Raw genomic sequence first — 24,902 nt, 5'->3', positions numbered from 1 at the left:
GTAAGCGAACAAAAAATATGTTCTGTCGAGATGATGTCGGGTTGGCAACTAGCTAACGTAAGAGAATGGAGCTGACTTGGCCCGATTGGTGTTGCTCCCCAACCTCTATGACTGAGCTGCAATTGTGGGTCATTCGTATAGTGGAAGGGCATACATTCTAGCCCAGGGAAGTGGTACAGGTTGAGAAATAGCGAGTGGTACTGGACTGGAGCTGAGCTGACTCCCCCAGACCCAGACCTGCATGCCCCTCCTAGCGGAGACCACCACGGGAGTAGCGAGGAGTGCGCGCGCGTAGTCCCGTGGGAGAGCTATGGCTGGCACGCTGCTGATCCGCCTCCGCCATTGGTCCGCCGCTGCCTGCCAGGTCCTGGCGAGAGTCCCTCGTGTGGTGAGGAGCTGTGTGTTGTTGTGACTGCCACAGGCCCAAAAGCGTGCCCTCGTCGCCCATGGTGAAGCGCGCCTTCTCCCGCCTGGGCAACCTCACCGCCGGCTGGGGCCGCTCCATCCGCAAGCAGCACTCCCAGCTGTCCGCCGACGACAAGAAGAAGTGGTCTTCGTCACAGGACTGCTCCAGTAAGTACACGCCATGATTTCAACTTTTATTCTCAGCAGAAACCCTTAGAGTGCGTGACCGCACATTATATACCAATGACATTCCATCCTCGGAGTTTCTATTGTTGCCCCATACATCTACACCTCTATCTATATCTGTGGTGTGCGTACTGTAAGACCTTCGGTACACACACCATCAGATTATTTGACTTGTCGCTCTAACAAAGTAGGCGAGTGTCAGCAATATGTCTCGTGGTCTTATCGTGGCTTGTTTATCTTCTGCCGTTAGGTCAGACGATAGAAATGCCACTTGCACGCTTAGAGTAGCAGATTGATGGTGACCAACTTTAAACAGAACTTGATTAATTTTCACACACATTTATTAGAATATTAACAAGCGTAAAAATAACTTAACTTGGTTCTGGATGCTATTTACAATTGACACTCTGAAGTTCCTTTGGTCTTGGTACATAAATCTTATTCTCACATATCTCTGATACTTGACAAAGTGTCTGTTCATTTATCTTCATGGCTATCTACAGGAATATGGTAATCTTATTAGGCGCAGACTGAAACTTGACTATAGACTGGTACAGACAAATGCAGACTAATGCAGATTAATGCAGACTGACTAATCGGAGGTCTGTACACTCGTTATAATACCTCACGCGTTCAGGTATCACTGCGCGAGTGTGATCCGCGAGGAGAAAAGGTTCAACGTTTGCAGCAATCTCATTGGCTGCGTTACATATTAATACGCGGATCGGCGGAAGCAGAATTTGGTCCAGCTCTAAGACAGCGCCATCTCGTAGTGCGGAGACGGACGAGCGCTGCGCCTGCACTGTTGTGCTTAGCGGGGCACGCTCTATTGGGAAAGTTGTGTACGCGCTGACTACGCGGAACTATGTACATAACAATATCTATACTCTGCAAACTATTGTGAGGTGCTTGGCAGAGGTTACATCAAAGTGCATCACGTATTATGGCTGCTTCCCTTCTCGATCGCATGTATTGCGGGGAAGAGACACTCCCTAAATGCCTTCACTCTGTTATAAGGAATTCAATCTTGTCTCTTCTTTCTTATGAGATTGATACATATGGGGTTGAAGGACATATATGGGTAGGTTCTCCACTTAATACTGGTTCTTGACACTTCGTAAAAAAAGGTTTGGCACGATGGTTGGCATCTACACTCAAGAGCCAAAGAAACTGGTACACCTGCCTAATATCGTTTAGGGCACCACGAGCACGCAGAAGTGCCCCAATACGACGTGGCATGGACACAACAAATATCCGAAGTAGTGCTCGAGGGAATTTACACCATGAATCCTACAGGGCTGTCCATAAATCTGTAGGAGTATGAGGGGCTGGAGACCTCTTCTGAACAGTGCGTTACAAGGCAGCCCAGATATGTTAAATAATGTTCATGTCAGGGGAGTTTGGTGGCCAATGGAAGTGTTGAAATTCAGAAGAGTCTTCCTGGAGCCAATCTGTAGCAATTCTAGACGTGAGGGGGTGTCGCATTGTCCTGCTGGAATTGCCTAAGTCCGTCGGAATGTGCAATGGGCATGAGATGCAGGTGATCAGACACGATTCTTATGTACGTGTCACCTGTCAGAGTCGTATCTAGACGTATCATTGGTCCTATATCACTCCAACTGCACATGCCCCACACCATCACAGAGCCTCCGCCAGCTTCAACAGTCCCCTGCTGACATGCAAGGCCCATGAATTCATGAGGTTATCTCCATACCCGTACACGTCCATCCGCTCAATACAATTTGAAACTAGACTAGTCCGACCAGGCAACATGTTTCCAGTCATCAAGATTCCAATGTCAGTGTTGACGGGCCCAGGCGAGGCGTAGAGCTTTGTGTCGTGCAGTCATCAAGGATACACGCGTGGACCTTCGACTCCGAAAGCCCATATGGATGATGTTTCGTTGAATGGTTCACTCGCTCACACATTTTGATGCCCCAGCAGTGAAATCCGCAGGAGTTTGCGGAAGGGTTGCACTTCTGTCACGTTGAACAATTCTCTTCAGTCGTCGTTGACCCTGTTCTTGCAGCATCTTTTTCCTACCATAACGATGTCGGAGATTTGATATTTTACCGGATTCCTGATACACTCGTGAAATGGTCGTATGGAAAAATCCGCACTTCATCACTACCTCGGAGATGATGTGTCCCTTCGCTCGTGTACTGACAATAAGACCACGTTCAAACTCACTTAAATCTTGATAACCTGCCACAGTAACAGCAAAATCGATCTAACAACTGCACCAGATACTTGTTGTCTTGTATAGGCGTTGCCGACCGCAGAGCCGTATTCTGCCTGTTTACATATCTCTGTATTTTAACACGCACGCCTATACCAGTTTTTTGGCGCTTCAGTCTATATTCAGTGTTTTCAGAATGTTCTTGACGCCTTCCTATGGATTCATGCAAACCTGTACTTATTTGTGCTGCTCTACTTTCTTTATGTTCAATATCCCCTGTCAGTTTGATTTGGTATGTGTCCCACAGTTTTGAATAATATTCTAGGATGTGTTGTGAGAGTTTTTTTAATCGATATCCTTTGTAGACTGATTTGCCAGTACCCTATTAGTCAGCGAAGTCTGCCACCTGCCTTACCTATGACTAAGCGTTCATAATCGTTGATTTAATATCCCTGCAAATTATTATACCTTGGTATTTGTATGAGTTAACTGATTCCAATTGCGATTCATTGATGTTGTAATTTTATGAATTGCAACGATTTTACGCCTCTGAATATTTAAAACAATTCGCAATATTTGCACCTCGTTGAAATCTTACTACTGTCTGCCAGGTCACTAATGTACAACGTAAACAGAACAGGACCCAACACACTTTCCTGGTACACTCCTACATCTGTCGATGACTCTCCATCCAAAGTAATATCAGGACTATTAAACGTGGGTAAAATAACACTGTTGGCAGAAAGTATTCAATGTGACACGTTTCATGACTTGTGCTTGAATAGCTCAGTAAATAGAGCATTTTCTGCGAAAGGCAGTGGCCCAAGATTCGAGTCCTGTTCCGGCACACAGTTTTAGTCTGCCAGGAAGTTTCGCATTAGGACTGACTATGGGGTGTCCTGATAATCGAGTTCTATGTTTCTAATCGAAACTGACTCCCCTCGCTTGGCCTATTTTCGATTTGTTTTCTGAATTGGAATAAAACTCCAGTTAATCACCTCATTTGCATAGCATCTAACGTATACAAAGAATTTTCTTATAAACTGCGTTAGACGTTTTACTTTCGTGTACAAAGATGAATAAGTTCTGTGGTTGTTCAACACGTAAACAAGCGAGAAACGCGGTTCTTTTAAATCTATTCCGCCAACATTGTAATGTTTCTATCACACTGTAAGCTACTCTTACCGGAAATTGGAAGCTTTTGAATCTGAAATGTAATATAGTTGGAAGGAACGAAATTGGCGATATAAACACTGAGTTTCATTTTTCTTATTCGGTTAATATTTTAGTTTCTGTGACGTTGTTTAGAAGCTTTCTTTGCGAGGTGATATTAAGCGAATCTCTTGCCCAACGTAAATTCCCGAGTGACTGGAAAAAAGCGCAGGTGACGCCTGTGTATAAAAAGGGTAGAAGGACGGATCCTCAAAATTACAGACCAATATCCTTAACATCGGTTTGTCGCAGGATTCTCGAACGTATTCTCAGTTCAAATATAACGAATTTCCTTGAGACAGAGAAGTTGCTGTCCATGCATCAGCACGGCTTCAGAAAGCATCACTCCTGCGAAACGCAACTCGCCCTTTTTTCACATGATATCTTGCGAACCATGGATGAAGGGTATCAGACGGATGCCATATTCCTTGACTTCTGGAAAGCGTTTGACTCGGTGCCCCACTGCAGACTCCCAACTAATGTACGAGCATATGGGATTGGTTCCCAAATATGTGTGTGGCTCGAAGACTTCTTAAGTAATAGAACCCAGTACGTTGTCCTCGATGGTGAGAGTTCATCGGAGGTGAGGGTATCATCTGGAGTGCCCCAGGGAAGTGTGGTAGGTCCGCTGTTGTTTTCTGTCTACATAAATGATCTTTTGGTAGGGTGGATAGCAATGTGCGGCTGTTTGCTGATGATGCTGTGGTGTACGGGAAGGTGTCGTCGTTGAGTGACTGTAGGAGGATACAAGGTTACTTGGACAGGATTTGTGATTGCTGTAAAGAATGGCAGGTAACTCTAAATATACACTCCTGGAAATTGAAATAAGAACACCGTGAATTCATTGTCCCAGGAAGGGGAAACTTTATTGACACATTCCTGGGGTCAGATACATCACATGATCACACTGACAGAACCACAGGCACATAGACACAGGCAACAGAGCATGCACAATGTCGGCACTAGTACAGTGTATATCCACCTTTCGCAGCAATGCAGGCTGCTATTCTCCCATGGAGATGATCGTAGAGATGCTGGATGTAGTCCTGTGGAACGGCTTGCCATGCCATTTCCACCTGGCGCCTCAGTTGGACCAGCGTTCGTGCTGGACGTGCAGACCGCGTGAGACGACGCTTCATCCAGTCCCAAACATGCTCAATGGGGGACAGATCCGGAGATCTTGCTGGCCAGGGTAGTTGACTTACACCTTCTAGAGCACTTTGGGTGGCACGGGATACATGCGGACGTGCATTGGCCTGTTGGAACAGCAAGTTCCCTTGCCGGTCTAGAAATGGTAGAACGATGGGTTCGATGACGGTTTGGATGTACCGTGCACTGTTCAGTGTCCCCTCGACGATCGCCAGTGGTGTAGGGCCAGTGTAGGAGATCGCTCCCCACACCATGATGCCGGGTGTTGGCCCTGTGTGCCTCGGTCGTATGCAGTCCTGATTGTGGCGCTCACCTTCACGGCGCCAAACACGCATACGACCATCATTGGCACCAAGGCAGAAGAGACTCTCATCGCTGAAGACGACACGTCTCCATTCGTCCCTCCATTCACGCCTGTCGCGACACCACTGGAGGCGGGCTGTACGATGTTGGGGCGTGAGCGGAAGACGGCCTAACGGTGTGTGGGACCGTAGCCCAGCTTCATGGAGACGGTTGCGAATGGTCCTCGCCGATACCCCAGGAGCAACAGTGTCCCTAATTTGCTGGGAAGTGGCGGTGCGGTCCCCTACGGCACTGCGTAGGATCCTACGGTCTTGGCGTGCATCCGTGCGTCGCTGCGGTCCGGTCCCAGGTCGACGGGCACGTGCACCTTCCGCCGACCACTGGCGACAACATCGATGTACTGTGGAGACCTCACGCCCCACGTGTTGAGCAATTCGGCGGTACGTCCACCCGGCCTCCCGCATGCCCACTATATGCCCTCGCTCAAAGTCCGTCAACTGCACATACGGTTCACGTCCACGCTGTCGCGGCATGCTACCAGTGTTAAAGACTGCGATGGAGCTCCGTATGCCACGGCAAACTGGCTGACACTGACGGCGGCGGTGCACAAATGCTGCGCAGCTAGCGCCATTTGACGGCCAACACCGCGGTTCCTGGTGTGTCCGCTGTGCCGTGCGTGTGATCATTGCTTGTACAGCCCTCTCGCAGTGTCCGGAGCAAGTATGGTGGGTCTGACACACCGGTGTCAATGTGTTTTTTTTTCCATTTCCAGGAGTGTAGATAAATGTAAATTAATCCAGATGAATAGGAAAAAGAATCTCGTAATGTTTGCATACTCCATTAGTAGTGTAGCGCTTGACACAGTCACATCGATTAAATATTTGAGCGTAACATTCCAGAGCGATATGAATTGGGACAAGCAGGTGATGGCAGTTGTGGGGAAGGCGGATAGTCGTCTTCGGTTCATTGGTAGAATTTTGGGAAGGTGTGGTTCATCTGTAAAGGAGACCGCTTATAAAACACTAGTACGACCTATTCTTGAGTACTGCTCGAGCGTTTGGGATCCCTATCAGGTCGGATTGAGGGAGGACATAGAAGCAATTCAGAGGCGGGCTGCTAGATTTGTTACTGGTAGGTTTGATCATCACGCGAGTGTTACGGAAATGCTTCAGGAACTCGGGTGGGAGTCTCTGGAGGAAAGGAGGCGTACTTTTCGTGAATCGCTACTGAGGAAATTTAGAGAGCCAGCATTTGAGGTTGATTACAGTACAATTTTACTGCCGCCAACTTATATTTCGCGGAAAGACCACAAAGATAAGATAAGATAGATTAGGGCTCGTACAGAGGCATATGGGCAGTCATTTTTCCCTCGTTCTGCTTGGGAGTGGAACAGGAAGAGAAGATGCTAGTTGTGGTACGAGGTACCCTCCGCCACGCACCGTATGGTGGATTGCGAAGTATGTATGTAGATGTAGATGCAGATGTAGGAATTCTGCTACGAAGTTTATGCTCACGTCTTGGTTCGTCGTCATATCAAAGGACTTACTTATTTTTTCTTCACATGGTATTCTGTATTGGCAGATCTGGTTGTTGAACTAAGTCATTTTTTTGTTGCTAAAACTGTTCGCTCGCAAAAACATTATTTGCTTACATAGGTGATCCATATGAACGGATACACTTTTTTTCGATAAGTTGGTTCTCTGTCTTAACTATGTTACAAAGCTCATCGGTTAAACAGTTTTGCTGGATTGCGGATCAATACAATGTTTGCTGTTACGAAGTTGTGTTCTGGAACATGCGATAATATTCTATAGAAATTCTTCCAACCCTTATGTGGCATACAGCAAACCAGTGCTTAACAGTATTGTTTAAAAACAGTCTTGGTTGAAATTTTAGTTTTTTATTTTTCAACTACGCGTTTTGCCTTATTTAGGCATCTTCAGGTTATCTTCATTTGGTATTTCTTAGAAGGATCCTTTAGTCAATCTAGCCAAAGGGCATCGTCGAATATATCAGGCCAACATCGCCTTCGTTAAACTCATTAAAAACTTCTCTAGATGGACGCGAGTGACACCAAGACCTGCATAACGCGTCCCCGTTCACGATCCATAGCATCGTAGGATGACGTTTCCGGACGTGGGTCCTTACGTTAGACTCGATCTTCTAACCCCCCTCTACAGCCTCTAGAAGTGTGTAAGAAATCCATAATGGGGAATACCTTGAGATGGAGATGAGACACAGCAAAATGTTATGCATAAAAGTCGTAGGAGACGCAGTGTTGATAATGACCGTGACCCTGAAAGTGATTTTCAAGGTTATTTTGAGCTTAGAGTGATTTTTCTATATGGTTACCCTAATATTTGATCTAAGATTTGAAAAGGTCATAGCAAGGTTCAATCGAGCTCAAATAAACAAATATGTCTTTATTTGTAATAGGGATTAACTCGGAATACAGGAGGAATACAGCAAAATACACTGTCAGATGCAAACTGGAAAGAGGAATAAGGGTCACGTATCATTACCAACAACCAAGATTTTAAAGGTAATTATCGAAAGCCATTCTAAGGTTGAGTTTTGTTTCATGGAAGCCTCTACTTGTGACGTCGGATTTGGAAAGCGTAAACAGAGATTTAAACTGTAAGTTGTAATTACCTGTTTATTGGCAATACATCACAGCGTATAAACGCTATTGTGGCATTTTCAAGACAGAACAAACATAACTAAAACTTAGATCATTGGTTTAGAAGTCGTTAAATGAGTCCATTCGCCTCTGATTCCCTCGGGATGCCCCTTCCAGCTTGTATCTTGCATTGTACTTCGCTGTATTCCCGCTCTGTTCTAAATTAATTCCTATTAGATCTAAAAACGTATTTGCTTCATTGAATTAGCCGTGACATTGAATAATGTATCAATTTATACGTAAAATTTGCCGCTCTTTTCAAATCTTGAATCAAATATCAGGGTCCCATTTTTAAAAAATCACTTTTACCTCCAAAATGTCTTAAGAGTTACGTTCCAGGCAACGGCCATTAATAGCAATATGTGACCCTCCTTGCCACCTACAATATTTATCTAAAACACACAGCTGTATCTCATTTCTATTCCGAATTATTTCCCATGATTGATTAATTATTTTACGCATTTGCACCGCTACAGAACACAAACACTGAAGAGCCAAAGAAACTGGTACACCTGTCTGAGATCCACATTCCCAACATGTCCACACCACTACATTCGTAGTGCGCCTAATAGATGTTTGCCCATCATACTCAACTGTGGACATGTTGAGAATGTGGATCTCACGGGGAGCGTGCAAGGGATAAGTCCCTGGAGACGCATTATCCTCTGTGCCCGCGGTGGCTCAGATGGATAGAGCGTCTGCCATGTAAGCAGGAGATCCCGGGTTCGAGTCCCGGTCGGGGGACACATTTTCAACATGTCCCCAATGAAGTACATCAACGCCTGTTCGCAGCTAGGATGTCCATTTAATTATCATTTCAGTTTGAAAATTCCCCTGCTGACATGCAGGGGTCCACGCATTCATGAGGTTGTTTCCATAGCCACACACGTCCATCCGCTCGATACAATTCGAAACGAGACTCGTCCGACCAGGCAACATGTTCCCAGTCATCAACAGCCCAATGTCGGTATTGACGGGCCCGGACGAGGCATAAAACTTTGTGTCATGCAGTCATCAAGAGTACACGAGTGGGCCTTCGTCTCCGAAAGCTCATATCGTTGAATGATTCTCTTCAGTCGTCGTTTGTCCCGTTCTTGCAGGATCTTTTTCCGGCCGCAGCGATGCCGGAGAGTTGATGTTTTACCGGATTCTTGACATTCATTATACACTCGTGAAGTGGTCGTACGGGAAAATCCCCACTTCATCGCTACCTAGGAGGTTCTATGCCCATCGCTCGTGCGCCGACTATAAGACCACGTTGAAACTCTCTTAAATCTTGATAACCTGCCATTGTAGCAACTGCCTCAGGCACTTGTCTTATACCGTATAGGCGTTGCCGACCGCATCGCCATGGTCTACCTGTTTAGATATATGTGTATTTGAATACGCATGGCAATCCCAGTTTCTTTGGTTTTTCACATTACAGAACGTTGATGTGACATGATTGTTTCCAGACAAGGAGGGCAAGGACAAGGACAAGAAGGAGGCGCAGATCCCGCAGTTGGCCGTGCCGCGGCTCAGCGTCTGTGCCGACGCCCAGAAGGTGGATCGCGCCAAGCTCGCACAGACCGAGGTCAGTCGCTTTCGCCTGCAGTCTGTAGTGGTAGAGATGACGTTTCTGCTTGTGTGCCAAAAGTCTTTTCAATAAGGAAACATTGCTACACAAATAGAGCAGCCGCAGAAACTTAGTAAATAATGAGGCAAAATGAATTAAAAATACTCGAGGACTGTAGGAGATTAGAGAAATGAACAAGTGGCAAGTGTTAAACAAAATGGTCTATAGCAGGGCTTCCCAACGTGTGGTCCGCGGACCCCTTAGGGGTCCGCCGGCTCTTTCTAGGGGGTCCGCGGCCACCTTTCACCAAATCGTGTAAAATAATGAGTAAAATTATTGAATAAAAATGTGAAAATCAAATTCATGACTATTTTTTTCGTGTGAAAAATATGATTACTTTTACTTTAGGTCGTATTCCCAAGCAGCCTTTGCGGTTCCTAAGTGAGAACACATACACAGTTTAATGCCGGAGAATGCGGCTTCTCTGATCGACTGTTTCGCAACAATTCGGGGGTCGTTTGTGCCCCGGCTCACGGCGCTAGATGCGCTGAAACCTTTTACGCAAGCGCGGAGCGAGCTTTGTCGACCAATCACAGCGCTCAATGGCACGTATGCGGCCCCAGGCATCGTTAAATGTTAAACTTGCCTTGTCAGTGCACTGCCTATTTCATAAGTCGATTTTTGACTAGTTTATTACTTCTAACATCGATCCGTGGCTGAAGTCGGGATCATTGAAGAAGGGTGCGGTTTCTCCATCGCCATCACAACAAGGGAAGTTTCCAGTGAAATGAAGAAGGAGAGAGGACGACCAAAGGAAGAACAATCACAAGAAGCTCCAAAGACTATTGATACTTCGGGGGGGGGGGGGGGAGGGGTCATTGGATACATGGCACTTGCATTAAGACGCTTTCAGTTCCCATGGGTTTCGCTCTGAAATTTAAAGTTACTGTGCTCTTGACTGACTAGGGGTCCGCCATGGATTTTCGACTGTAGAAGGGATCCGCCAGCTGAAAAGGTTGGGAAGCCCTGGTCTATAGAATAGTAAGAGTAAATAGTATGATAAGTAAGACAAACCAATTTACAAAGAAAGCAGAGAGAGAAATGGAAAGAGCAGAAAATAAGAGAAGTAACCACAGGAAGAGTAAATAGGAGGGAAAAAAAGAAAGTACATGAAAACAAAAGATAATTGAGAAAGGCTAAGGGTGAAGGACGAAGGACATCAAAGGAAGAGCAAATGGGAACAGAAAGATTTCATAGAGAAGAAAATGATTCCAGCAGAAATAAAGCGAAGGTGTAGGCAGAAGTGCCAGCAGAGGAAGGAGAAATGAACAACAAAACATAGGCCAGTTCAGTAAGAAACTGAACATGACCACACCCCTCTGGGGTTTTGCCTTTGCTCTGGCATACAGCTACCAAGGACCATCCAAAAAAATTCAAATATGATCCGAAGCACAAAGCAGTAAAGGTGTTTATGTTTTCTCAGCACTCCTGTGGCATGATCATTGAGAGGTGCAACATTTACATGTGCATGAAAAAACGGCGAAGGAGCCCTCTAATACCCTCCCTCTCACACCCCCCCCCCCCCCCTCTGGCTAGTTCAGCAACACCCTCAGTGTCACGCACACACCTTTGTTGAGCATGTTAAATATGTACCTGACAGACTATAACACCCACCAGCTGATTTATACCCTGTGCCTTCTATAGCGCCTGACGGCAGACAACCCCTTAACACCGCTCAGGTGGGATTTCCTGCCCACAGACGCTAGACGCTAGAGCAGTCCCGAGACATGTCTCAGCTGAATGGGTGTTGAAGTTTCTGATAGGTAGGTATTTAACATGCTCAACAAAGGTGTGTGAGTGGCGTAGAGGATGTTGCCGAAATGGTGGCGGAGGGGGGGAGTGGGGGGGGGGGGGGGAGCTGGAGGCCTCTTTGCCATTTTATTCACACACCTGTAAATGTTGAACCCCTCCATTAGCAGGCCACAGGAGGGCTGAAAAAACCTAACCACCCTTTGCTACTGTGGATGAGGTTCCAATTTTGTCGAATGGATTTGGATGGCCTCTGGTGGTTCCATCATGTAAACCAGAGCAAAAATTGCGGTCGCACTACAAGAGGTGCGATCACGTTCGATGGGGTTACATCCCTATGATGGCCTTAGAGAACGACTGAATTGTCCAAGAGGTGTCAGCAGTGTCGAATGTTGTCAAGAAAGTCGTCCTGTTGTTCATCACACTGTGGACTGTCGTTTTCAACTCCGAAATGCATGGGTATCAACGCCCTGAGGAAAAGTGTGATTCCATCGAAGCCCTTTGTGCCATGTCGTGAGGGATTTTCGCGTCGCTTCCTAGCGGCGGTATGCCTGAAATATATTCCCCAGCTGCCCATAAGAAAAGTGCATGATTTCAACGTTGGGAGTCGCGGTTCTGACCTCTGTCTCAGATACGTCAAAAGAAAGGGTGGAATATAGGTAAGAAAGGGTGTGGTCACTTTCCCATCTTGTAACACATCCACAGTGGCGCGGTGAAATTTGGTGACAATGTGACATCATTAGTCCACCTTATACCTTACATCCCCACTCCCATGAACCATGGACCTTGCCGTTGGTGGGAAGGCTTGCGTGCCTCAGCGATACAGATAGCCGTACCATAGGTGCAACCACAACAGAGGAATATCTGTTGAGAGGCCAGACAAACGTAGGGTTCCTGAAGAGGGGCAGCAGCCTTTTCAGTAGTTGCAAGGGCAACAGTCTGGATGATTGACTGATCTGGGCTTGTAACACAAACCAAAACGGCCTTGCTGTGCTGGTACTGCGAACGGCTGAAAGCAAGGGGAAACTACAGCTGTAATTTTTCCCGAGGGCATGCAGCTTTACGAGAGCTGCATCAAACCAGTCTCTGGACTGAAGACCACAACAACAACATACCTTACATGAACATCTGAGCTGTGGCCTTTTTTCGTATGTGGCTAAACATTGCTCTCCGTGTGTGTTTCTGGATTAGGTGCGCCCAACGACGAGCTCACCTGTACTACACCTTGCTGTTTGTCCACAGCTCGTGGTCGTGCGGTAGCGTTCTCGCTTCCCACGCCCGGGTTCCCGGGTTCGATTCCCGGCGGGGTCAGGGATTTTCTCTGCCTCGTGATGACTGGGTGTTGTGTGATGTCCTTAGGTTAGTTAGGTTTAAGTAGTTCTAAGCTCTAGGGGACTGATGACCATAGATGTTAAGTCCCATAGTGCTCAGAGCCATTTGAACCTTGCTGTTTGAAGCAACATGTAGCAGGGTGTCGTGCGCTTTTGTACCACTACAGACGAAAGCTGTAAACACCTTTGAGCCAAATTTTTCAAACTAAAGCGTCGGAAACAGTTAATGGTAACGAAAAATTGATACTTTTTTTACACAATATATTGACACTGAACATGTATACGAAGTCTGTTCAAAAAATTCCGGAACATTCGTAATTTCGCATCAATGGTCTGTTGGAGCGAAATGTGGCTGGCATTCCTGCACACGCCTGTGTTTAATGCGTAACTGCCGGAAGTTTCATTGTTGTACGTCTGTTGGTTATTGTTCAGTGCTGTATTGAGTAGAACATAGTGTCGCACAGTACGAAAATTTGCGACGGCACAGTTAGAGGAACAACGCGTCTGCATTAAATCTTGCGTGAAACTCAGGAAAGCCTTTACGGAGACACGTCAAATAATGCCGGAAGCGTACAGTGGTGAGTTCTTAAGCCGTACTCGATGCTACGAATGGTTCACACAGTTTAAAAATGGCCGAACGGAAGTTTAAGATGACCCTCGTTCAGAACGCTCTTCGACGTCTACCGTAGACGCTCATGTCTGGAATGTCAACAAAATTGTGCCTACCAATCGAAGACTGACTGTCGGAAAGATTGCAGAAGAATGTAACATTTCAGTTGGATCATGTCACGGAATCCTGACACAGCATCTTGGAATGCATCGTTTTGCCGCCAAGTTCGTCGCACGGCTCACGGGTCAAGACCAAAAACACCTTCGCATCGCAATCTGTGAAGAGCTTTTGGATCACGCAAATGACAACGAAATGTTCCTTAAGAGAATCATAACTGGTGGTGAGACGTGGGTCTACGATTATGACGTTGAGACCGAGGTCAATCTTCACAATGGGTCGGGAGAAGTTCTCCAAGACAAAAAAGAGATTGTCAGACGTCAGGTCAGGTCAAATGTCAAAGCCATGCTGATAGTTTTATTTGACTTTGGATTAGTTCATTATGAATTTGTGTCACGGGGGCAAACGGTTATCGGGACGTTTTGCGACGCCTGCGAGAAAATGTGAGAAGAAAATATGGCGAGACAAATCATGGCTGTCGCATAACGATAACGCACCCGCGCATTAATCCCTGTTGGTGCGTGTCTATTGCACAAAGAACGAAATCTGTGCTGCCTCATCCTCCATACTCTCCAGACCTGGTCCCTACGGACTTTTTTTATTTCCCCGTTGAAGGAATGAATACTTCAACGATAGACGAAATAAAAGAAAAATCGCAGATAGCGCTTCTGGAAGTGGAAACGGCGTTTGGAGCGGTCAATCAGTTGTGGAGGAGAGTATTTCGAAGGAGACAATGCGCAATAAGTAAAAGATAAGCGTAGAAAAATTTTGTGGGCAAAGTCCCAGAATTTCTTGAGCAGATCTCGTTTGGAAGACGTTTCTCACTCCGTGGTCAACAGAACCATTAATCTCTATTTAAAACCAATTGCCAAAGAGTAACGTGTGCTGGAACATGTAGTTACTAAACTGCCTGACTAAAAATGTGAAACACTCAGAAGACATGGTCAAATGTCAGTGTAATTTCGTTTAAGTACACACCGTCGGCGGGTATGAAAATAATTAGAATTACAATTCTATGCGACAGATAGAACGGCCATCAGAGCGCATTTAGTGTTGTTCGTGTTTTTAATTTTATTACCAGGCTTGGTAAGATATGTAAGGGGTGTGAACAACGTCAGATGTTGACTGGTCACTGTGAGAGACACGGAGATGTTACGTACTCGTGTAATACAGCGTTATCAGCACCTGACAAATTTCGGAAGGGGCTTCATTGTGGATTTCCATTTTGCAGAGTGTTCGAATCGCACAATTTCCAGTTTTATGAGGTATTCGGATATGACAGTTGCCCTTTGGGAACGTGGGGGAAGACATAAGTTTATACTTATCGCCGATTCCAGTCAAAGTCCGTCCTGTAACTCTGACCAGAGACACCAATAACAGAATAACAGAAACTTACAGGGTATAATCTGTGTTTACTTTCTGACACAGACTGACAGTCAAGTTAAGATTTCTAGCCTCTGGGGTAACATTCCAGATATTAGCCTTTGCGACAAGAATTGCAGCAAATACATTATTTGTAATGAATAACATCGACTACTACATGTAATACTTTTTTGAATTGAGAAGGAAGACACAGAAGCTTTTAGAAAGCAAACAAACTACACTAAACTCCTCCCACAGAGGCCATGAAGGCCCAACGGAACCGACCGGCCGCCGCGTTATCCTCAGGCCACAGGTGTCACTGGATGCGGATGTGGAGGGGCATGTGGTCAGCACACCGCTCTCCCGGCCATATGTCAGTTTCCGAGACCGGAGCCGCTACTTCTCAAACAAGTAGCTCCTCTGTTTGCCGCACAAGGGCTGAGTGCACCCCACTTACCAACAGCGCTCGGCAGACCGGATGGTCACCCATCCAAGTGCTAGCCCAGCCCAACAGCGCTTAACTTCGGTGATCTGACGGGAACCGGTGTTGCCACTGCGGCAAGGCCGTTGGCTTTAGAAAACAAAAGGTGAAAAAAAATTTTTGGAAGGAGGTGTACGCAAACCTGCCGCCTTACTCTTTACAGTTCACGTTACTATCAGTATTTCTTAATTACAACGTAAAGATCACACTAGGTAAAAAAAAATCTCTACAACAGCTGAGCATGTCATCTTCTAGTATGGTAAATAGTACTGTCCCCTGTGTACATAGGTTAACATCAGTCTTGAATCTACACTACTGGCCATTAAAATTGCTACACCAAGAAGAAATGCAGATGATAAACGGGTATTCATTGGACAAATATATTATACTAGAACTGATATGTGATTACATTTTCACGCAATTTGGGTGCATAGATCCTGAGAAATCACTACCCAGAACAATCACATCTGGCCGTAATAATGGCCTTGATACGCCTGGCATTGAGTCAAACAGAGCTTGGATGGCGTGTACAGGTACAGCTGCCCATGCAGCTTCAACATGATACCACAGTTCATCAAGAGTAGTGACTGGCGTATTGTGACGAGCCAGTTGCTCGGCCATCATTGACCAGACGTTTTCAGTTGGTGAAAGATCTGGAGAATGTGCTGGCCAGGGCAGCAGTCGAACATTTTCTGTATCCAGAAAGGCCCATATAGGACCTGCAACATGCGGTCGTGCATTACCCTGCTGAAATGTAGGGTTTCGTAGGGATCGAATGCAGGGTAGGGCCACGGGTCGCAACATATCTGAAATGTAACGTCCACTGTTCAAAGTGCCAACAATGCGAACAAGAGGTGTCCAAGACGTGTAACCAATAGTGCCCATACCATCACGCCAGGTGATACGCCAGTATGGCGATGACGAATACACGCTTCCAATGTGCGTTCACCGCGATGTCGACAAACACGGATGCGACCATCACGATGCTGTAAACAGAACCTGGATTCATCCGAAAAAATTACTTTTGCCATTCGTGCACCCAGGTTCGTCGTTGAATACACCATCGCGGGCGCTCGTGTCTGTGATGCAGCAACCGCAGCCATGGTCTCCGAGCTGATAGTCCATGCTGCTGCAAACTTCGTCGTACTGTTCGAGCAGATGGTTGTTATCTTGCAAACGTCCCCATCTGTTGACTCAGGGATCGAGACGTGGCTGCACGATCCGTTACAGCCATGCGAATAAGATGCCTGTCATCTCGACTACTAGTTATACTAGGCCGTTGGGATCCAGCACGGCGTCCCGTATTACCCTCCTGAACTCACCGATTCCATATTCTGCTAACAGTCTTTGGATCTCGACCAACGCAGGCACCAATGTCGCGATACGATAAACTGCAATCGCGATAGGCTACAATCCGACCTTTATCAAAGTCGGAAACGTGATGGTACGCATTTCTCCTCCTTACACGAGGCATCGCAACAACGTTTCACCAGGCAACGCCGTTCAACTGCTGTTTGTGTATGAGAATCGGTTGGAAACTTTCCTCATGTCTGCACGTTGTAGGTGTCGCCACCGGCGTCAACCTTGTGTGAATGCTCTGAAAAGCTAATCGTTTACATATCAGAGCATCTTCTTCCTGTCGGTTAAATATCACGTCTGTAGCACGTCATCTTCGTGGTGTAGCAATTTTAATGGCTAGTAGTGTAGGTCTTCTCGCAATTGGAACACCACAGCTAGCCGGAGCCTCCATGGACAATGAACCCAGATAGTTGGCAGAGCAAGACCGGTATTTCGCCCAGCATTCTAAGGCTGTGTGTTTGTCCAGCAAGAAGCATCAATAATCTAACATTTCTTTGACACCGTCGCGGAAGAAATAGTATAGCCCCATTCCTTTAAACCAATTGACTTCATATGTCCTGGCAGCTGGTAAGTAGACGGGATGCGGCTGGAACTGAGCGTCAGAAATAATCGACGCGGCCGGCTATCGTAGCCAGGAGGGCTAACATTCCTTGTGTGAGCAGCCAACGTGCAGCCGCTGTACCATATGTCAACCGACGTGCGTCCGGATCAAGTAGGCCCTACTATGCAACGTAGACACAGAGGCGCGATGACCATATGAATGGAGCGCAATCGTTGGCGATTACGGAATTTGTCATTCACGGCCACGTACCAAGAAATCCGCACTTCCGTGCGGTAAAGTATAGATGGATAACACGTCATATCCTGTCCCATCGCGCGGCAGGGTGCCGTCGTTCAACCACATTTGCACGGTGGTGCCTCTGTAACTGGCAATAACAGTCCTTTGCCGTGGACGATCGTGTAGAAGGCAGGAAAATGTAAATGTCGTGTGACGAGGGCCTCCCGTCGGGTAGACCGTACGCCGGGTGCAAGTCTTTCGATTTGACGCCACTTCGGCGACTTGCGTGTCGATGGGGATGAAATGATGATGATAAGGACAACACGACACCCACTCCCTGAGGGGAGAAAATCTCCGACGCACCCGGGAATCGAACCCGGGCCTTTAGGATTGCCATTATGTCGCCTTGACCACTTTTCTTTCCCTTTTTTTTCAGCTACCGGGGGCGGACTAGAAGGCAGGTCACCCAGCCGGTAACTACAGTCAGTGAGAAACGTACGAATGTGATTGAATGGCGGCGAAATATGACCGACAGCAACTGGAGGGTTCATCGATCACGGTGCCGACCAGGATGTCTTGCTCAGAACGCCATAGTCGGCGCATCGTTCCCACAAAAAGGCCTCCACTCTGTTCCTGACATTGGTCAAACCTACGTCACTTTCACATGAGGGCAATGTCAAAGCGTAACGAATTTTAAAAACAGTGTCAGCATTCACGAAATAAAATTTGGTTAAATGAAAATCCACAACAAAGCATCGTATAACCAGACAGTAAACCGCTTCAGATGTAAATAGTTTTTTTGTTTCAATCATGACCGGTTTCTGGTGATTATAAGCCCATCTCCAGGTGAACAAGACTGCAGTAGGAAAACGGAGAAAGTATAATGAGGGACTCTTTACCACTAACACTTGTTTATTATAGTAGGCTAATAGTGGGAATTCGCTGCCCAGTCGTAAACATGAGTTGACATGGTCAGGTGTTGACAGGTGTGAAAATTACCGAACCATCAATTTAATAAGTCACGGTTGCAAAATACTAACACGAATTCTTTACAGACGAATAGAAAAATTGGTTGAAGACGACCTCGGGGAATATTACTTTGGATTCCGTAGAAATGTTGCATCACGCGAGGCTCAACTGATCATACGACTTACCTTAGTAGATGAAGGAAAGGCAAACCTACGTTTCTAGCATTTGTATACCTATTTACAGAAAGCTTTTGACAATGTTGACTGGAATACACTCTTGCAGATTCTGAAGGTGGCAGGGGTAAAATACAGTGAGCGAAAGGCTGTTTACAATTTGTACAGAAACCAGATGGCAGTCATAAGAGTCGAGGGCATGAAAGGGAAGCAGTGGTTAAGAAGGGAGTGAGACGGGGTTGTAGCCTATCCCCGATGTTACTCAATCTGTTTACTGAGCAAGCAGTAAAGGAAACAAAAGAAAAATTCGGATTAGGAATTAAAATCCATGGAGAAGAAATAAAAACTTTGAGCTTTGCCTCTGTAAGAGACAGTAAAGGACCTGGAAGAGCAACTGAACGGAATGGACAGTGACTTGAAAGGACGATGTAAGATGAACATCAACAAAAGGAAAACGAGAATAATGGAATGTAATCGAATTAAATCAGGTGATGTTGAGAATATTAAATTACGAAATTAGACGCTTAAAGTAGTAGATAAGTTTTGCTATTTTGGGAACAAAGTAACTGATGATGGTCGAAGTAGAGAGAATATAAAATGTAGACTGGTTCATGCAAGGAAAGCGTTTCTGACTTAAAGAAATTTGTTAACATAGATTATAGATTAAAGTGCCAGGAAACCTTTTCTGAAAGTATCTGTATGGAGTGCAGCCTTGTATGGAAGTGAAACATGGACGATAAACAGTTTAGACTAGAAGAGAATAGAAGCTTTCTAAATGTGGTGCTACAGAAGAATGCTGAATATCAGATGGGTAGATCATGTAACTAACGAGGAGGTAATGAATAGAATTGGGGAGAAGAGTAATTTGTGGGACAGCTTGACTAAAAGAAGGGATCGGTTGATAGGACACGTTCTGAGGCATCAAGGGATTTAGTACTAAGTTCTAGGGGACTGATGAACATAGATGTTAAGTCCCATAGTGCTCAGAGCCATTTTGATTTAGTACTGGAGGGAATCTTGGAGGGTAGGCAGGTGATAACTGTGTTTCATTCTAACCCGACCATATCGGTTTCATATTTACAGTTGGGCTGTGAATTCCCAGTACTACAACAAACAAGATATAAGTGGCGTCCAATCTCTTAGTACAGTTTCTCCATTTTCCTACTGCAGTCTTCTTCACCTGACGATGGGCTTATAATAGCCCGAAAACAGTCATTAAACCAATAAAACTACTTACAACCGAAGTGGTTTATTACCTGATCTACTCACGAAAGGTCCAAATGCAGCTTGTATCCTGGTAACTGTTGTATTGGGGGTCGGTAGCATATGTTCGAAATGGTTTAATTTGGGAGATCATAAGACATTAATGTACTGTGTCTGCCGGAGCATGTTCATCTTGGGTAGCATGTGGAGTCACACCAATGGACGTACCTGTCATAATATGTGACCTGTGCAGTGCGTTGAATATGGTCATGAAGTAGGACCCCTACACATTTGAGCGCTGATACGTCATTAATGGACACTGCCGCTCCCAGGGACAGACCCCTGGCCACATCCATATACTTCATCTACCGCTTACAGATGATACTGCCAACCACTGTACCGTACTGTTGAAACCATCACAGCGTCGTCTGTATGTCACCCCCTGACCTCGCCGGGAATATGATATTATCAGCATATGCACAACATCGGAACCTCATAGTCCATAAATAAACCCTTCCAAGAATCGGCGGAGACCAAGCAGAGCTGGCTCAAGGACCATTGCAAATAAAACGTCAGACAAATGGTCTCCTTGCCTCACGAAACGTTCGATAGAAATGAGTTTGCATCGATAACTGTTCGTCATTCAACCTTGAATGTTCTCCATGAATCTAGCGCAGAACTACATGTACAAACATACGGGGAAGCCCCTGCCTTCAATGGTCGTATGGAAAATACAATATTATGGATTGGAATCAGCTCGTGATATATTCAAAACGCCGTATGAGTAATGAGGCAGTTGTACACACATCAAAAAAAGTTTTGCATCGCCCTGGTTCCCAGGACTCCTGAAGATAGACGTTGACTGTGGATATTTTTTCACAGACACAGTCCGAAAGATGTAAACAACCATGCATAAGCAGCGCCTATTAGACGCAGGGGGTCTGACAGCCGATCAATTCCAGCCATTCCACCAGGAAGGAGGTACACAGCTCGTGTTGTCTGTAGTTCAACCATGTCTAGGCGGTCAATACCGCGGTGCAATCGCATCCGCAATGTTACTTAGGGCCATGGAGGGCTCTCAACAAGGGAAGTGTCCAGGCATCTCGGAGTGAACCAAACGATGTTGCTCGAACATGGAGAAGATACAGAGAGACAGGATCTGTCGATGACATGCCTCGCTCAGGCCGCCCAAGGGCTAATACTGCAGTAGATGACGGCTACCTACGGATTATGGCTCGGAGGAACCCTGACAGCAACGCCACCATGTTGAATAATGCTTTTCGTGCAGCCACAGGACGTCGTCTTACGACTCAAACTGTGTGCAGTAGGCTGCATGATGCGCAACTTCACTCCCAACGTCCATGGCGAGGTCCATCTTTCCAACCACGACACCATGCAACTCGGTACAGATGGGCCCAACAACATGCCGAATGGACAACTCAGGATTGGCATCACGTTCCCTTCACCGATGAGTGTCGCATATAGCTTCAACCAGACAATCGTCGCAGACGTGTTTGGGTCAACCCGGTCAGGGTGAACGCCTTAGACACACTGTCCAGCGAGTGCAGCAAGATGGAGGTTCCCTGCTGTTTTGGGGTGGCATTATGTGGGGCCGACGTACGCCGCTGGTGGTCATGGAAGGCGCCGTAACTGCTGTACGATACGTGAATGCCATCCTCTGACCGATAGTGCAACCATATCGGCAGCATATTGGTGAGGCATTCGTCTTCATGGACGACAGTTCGCGCCTCCATCGTTGGACTTCCTTCAGGATAACATCGCTCGACTAGAGTGGCCAGCATGTTCTCTAGACATGAGCCCTATCGAATATGCCTGGGATGGATTAAAAATAGCTGTTTATGGGCGACATGATCCACCAACCACTCTGAGGGATCTACGCCGAATCGCAATTGAGGAGTGGGTCAATCTGGACCAACAGTGCCTTGATGAACTTGTGGACAGTATGCCACGACGAACACAGGCATGCATCAATGCAAGAGGACGTGCTGCTAGGTATTAGAGGTACTGGTGTGTACAGCAATCTGGACCACCATCTCTGAATGTCTCGCTGTATGATGGTACAAATGCAGTGTTTGGTTTTCATGAGCAATAAAAAGGGCAGAAATGATGTTTATGTTGATCTCTATTCCAATTTTATGTACAGATTCCGGAACTCTCGGAACCGAGGTGATTCAAAACTTTTTTTGATGTGTGTATTTGATGTATGTTATGAATCCGCTCAGGGACAGGCAAACCGCCGAAGTGGTGTACAATTGAAATGATTGCACCACGCCGTTGAGCACACAACTTTATTTAGTTCCAAAATCCCAGCGCATGGATATGAATAAGAATATTTGTACATAGATCAATGTTGTACATTAACTGTATTCCGTAAGTTCAGTGCAGTTATAGTCAACATCATTCTGTATGTTCATTATAGTCGGTGTATAACACTGATCTCTGTACACAAGATGATCAGTGAAAATGTTCTGTGATTAATGTCATTTTTAGGGTTCCATACTACAGCCGGTGAAAAAGTAACCCGTATAGGACCACTTTCTTGTACTTCTGTCCGACTGTTAAGAACTCTTTGTCTTAGGAAGGGGTAGACTATCAAGATGAAATTTATGTCACATATTAAGGACTATGGCCTCTTAGCGGTGTAAATAAGTGAAGCCTCTAAGTTTAAAGCAATAAAAGATATGGCCATTTATGTAATATATTTTGATACTCGCAAAATTACTCATAAAGCCTACATGATACTTCCTGTTGACCTAGAATCATGAAATTTGGCAAGAAGCAAGGTTTCACACTGCAACCATATGGAAAAAATCCTAAAATTGTTAATTTGTAGCTATACAACAAGAAAAAAATTCTCATTTGTTGTCAGACTGGCTGTCCATCCGTCTGTTAAAGCCCTTGTCTCTCAGGAACAGGTAGACCTATCAGTGCTGAAACTTATGTCACATTTAGGTCTATATTGATGTGGTGATGTAAAAAATGTGAGCTTCTAAGTCAATTCAACAGAAAGATGCGGCCATTTATGTAGCAAGGTTCGACACTCGAAAACTCACTCATCAAAATCTGCATGGTGCTTTCCGTTCCTCTAGAGTCACGAAATTTATCAAGAAGTAGGTTTCACTCTACAACCAAAGAAAAAAAACCTAGAATTGTTAATCTGTAAATATACCACACCTTATTTTTCATTTATCATCTGATTGTTTGTCTGTCCTTACATCCGTTAATCCCCATGTTTCTCAGGAACGACTAGATGTATCAAGTGGAAATTTATGTCACACCCTGAGGTCTGTAGTCGTTTAGTCCTGTAAAAATGTTAATCTTTTTCTCAGTAATAAGTAGACGTATAAAGGGCAAATTTATATCACACCCTGAGGTATGTAGTCGTTTAGTGCTGTAAAAATGTAAACAAAAGATATTGTCATTTATGTAACGTATTTTGATACTCGAAAACTCAATAATTATAATATAGAAGGTACTCCCCCTTGACGTAGAATCGTGAAATTTTATAAGAACAAAGATTTCACAGTACAAGTAAAGGAAAAAAATCAAAAAATTGTTAAATTATAATTACATCACACGAAAAGAAAACTCTTTTCTTATTTGTTAACAGACTTCTAACTTGAAATTAAAACATTCTTGAAAATATTGGAATCCCTGTGAGCACTATTTTGCGAGTATGAATGTCGATAACAGGCAAGAATCGTCCCGATCCTGAATTCCCAGAATCGATTAAGTGTCTGTGTGCATACAGTACTGGCCATTAAAGTTGCTACACCAAGAAGAAATGCAGATGATAAACGGCTATTCATTGGACAAATATATTATACTAGAACTGATATGTGATTACATTTTCACGCAATTTGGGTGCATAGATCCTGAGAAATCACTACCCAGAACAATCACATCTGGCCGTAATAATGGCCTTGATACGCCTGGCATTGAGTCAAACAGAGCTTGGATGGCGTGTACAGGTACAGCTGCCCATGCAGCTTCAACGCGATACCACAGTTCATCAAGAGTAGTGAGTGGCGTATTGTGACGAGCCAGTTGCTCGGCCACCATTGACCAGACGTTTTCAGTTGGTGAGAGATCTGGAGAATGTGCTGGCCAGGGCAGCAGTCGAACATTTTCTGTATCCAGAAAGGCCCATATAGGACCTGCAACATGCGGTCGTGCATTATCCTGCTGAAATGTAGGGTTTCGTAGGGATCGAATGCAGGGTAGGGCCACGGGTCGCAACATATCTGAGATGTAACGTCCACTGTTCAAAGTGCCAACAATGCGAACAAGAGGTGTCCAAGACGTGTAACCAATGGTGCCCATACCATCACGCCAGGTTATACGCCAGTATGGCGATGACGAATACACGCTTCCAATGTGCGTTCACTGCGATGTCGCCAAACACGGATGCGACCATCACGATGCTGTAAACAAAACCTGGATTCATCCGAAAAAATGACGTTTTGCCATTCGTGCACCCAGGTTCGCCGTTGAGTACACCGTCGCGGGCGCTCCTGTCTGTGATGCAGCAACCGCAGCCATGGTCTCCGAGCTGACAGTCCATGCTGCTGCAAACTTCGTCGTACTTTTCGAGCAAATGGTTGTTGTCTTGCAAACGTCCCCATCTGTTGACTCAGGGATCGAGACGTGGCTGCACGATCCGTTACAGCCATGCGAATAAGATGCCTGTCATCTCGACTGCTAGTGATACGAGGCCGTTGGGATCCAGCACGGTGTTCCGTATTACCACACTAAACCCACCGATTCCATATTCTGCTAACAGTCATTGGATTTCGAGCAACGCGAGCAGCAATGTCGCGATACGATAAACCGCAATCGCGATAGGCTACAATCCGACCTTTATCAAAGTCGGAAACGTGATGATACGCATTTCTCCTCCATACACGAGGCATCACAACAACGTTCCACCAGGCAACGCCGGCCAACTGCTGTTTGAGAAACCGGTTGGAAACTTTCCTCGTGTCAGCACGTTCTAGGTGTCGCCACCGGCGCCACTCTC

At 45.7% G+C, this 24,902-nt stretch overlaps 1 protein-coding gene, 1 non-coding gene and 1 pseudogene across 2 annotated transcripts in view; 2 read left to right on the top strand and 1 right to left on the bottom strand.

Moving 5' to 3' along the window:
* The window catches only part of LOC124716739, a 257,768-nt gene that overhangs the window by 206,173 nt on the left and 26,693 nt on the right, over window positions 1-24,902 (top strand). The window contains exons 4-5 of the mRNA XM_047243282.1: window positions 422-573; window positions 9,569-9,687. Of these exons, the coding sequence (XP_047099238.1) occupies window positions 422-573; window positions 9,569-9,687 (271 nt within the window). The remainder of the gene's footprint in view (window positions 1-421; window positions 574-9,568; window positions 9,688-24,902) is intronic.
* On the top strand, window positions 8,785-8,858 carry Trnat-ugu. Its single transcript has one exon. It is a non-coding gene; the product is annotated as a tRNA-Thr (tRNA).
* LOC124717440 lies at window positions 15,353-15,470 on the bottom strand (annotated as a pseudogene).

The sequence above is a fragment of the Schistocerca piceifrons genome, chromosome 9, assembly GCF_021461385.2.
Source record: "Schistocerca piceifrons isolate TAMUIC-IGC-003096 chromosome 9, iqSchPice1.1, whole genome shotgun sequence".
Classification (NCBI taxonomy): domain Eukaryota; kingdom Metazoa; phylum Arthropoda; class Insecta; order Orthoptera; family Acrididae; genus Schistocerca; species Schistocerca piceifrons.
This window is presented reverse-complemented; position numbering and strand designations above follow the sequence as displayed.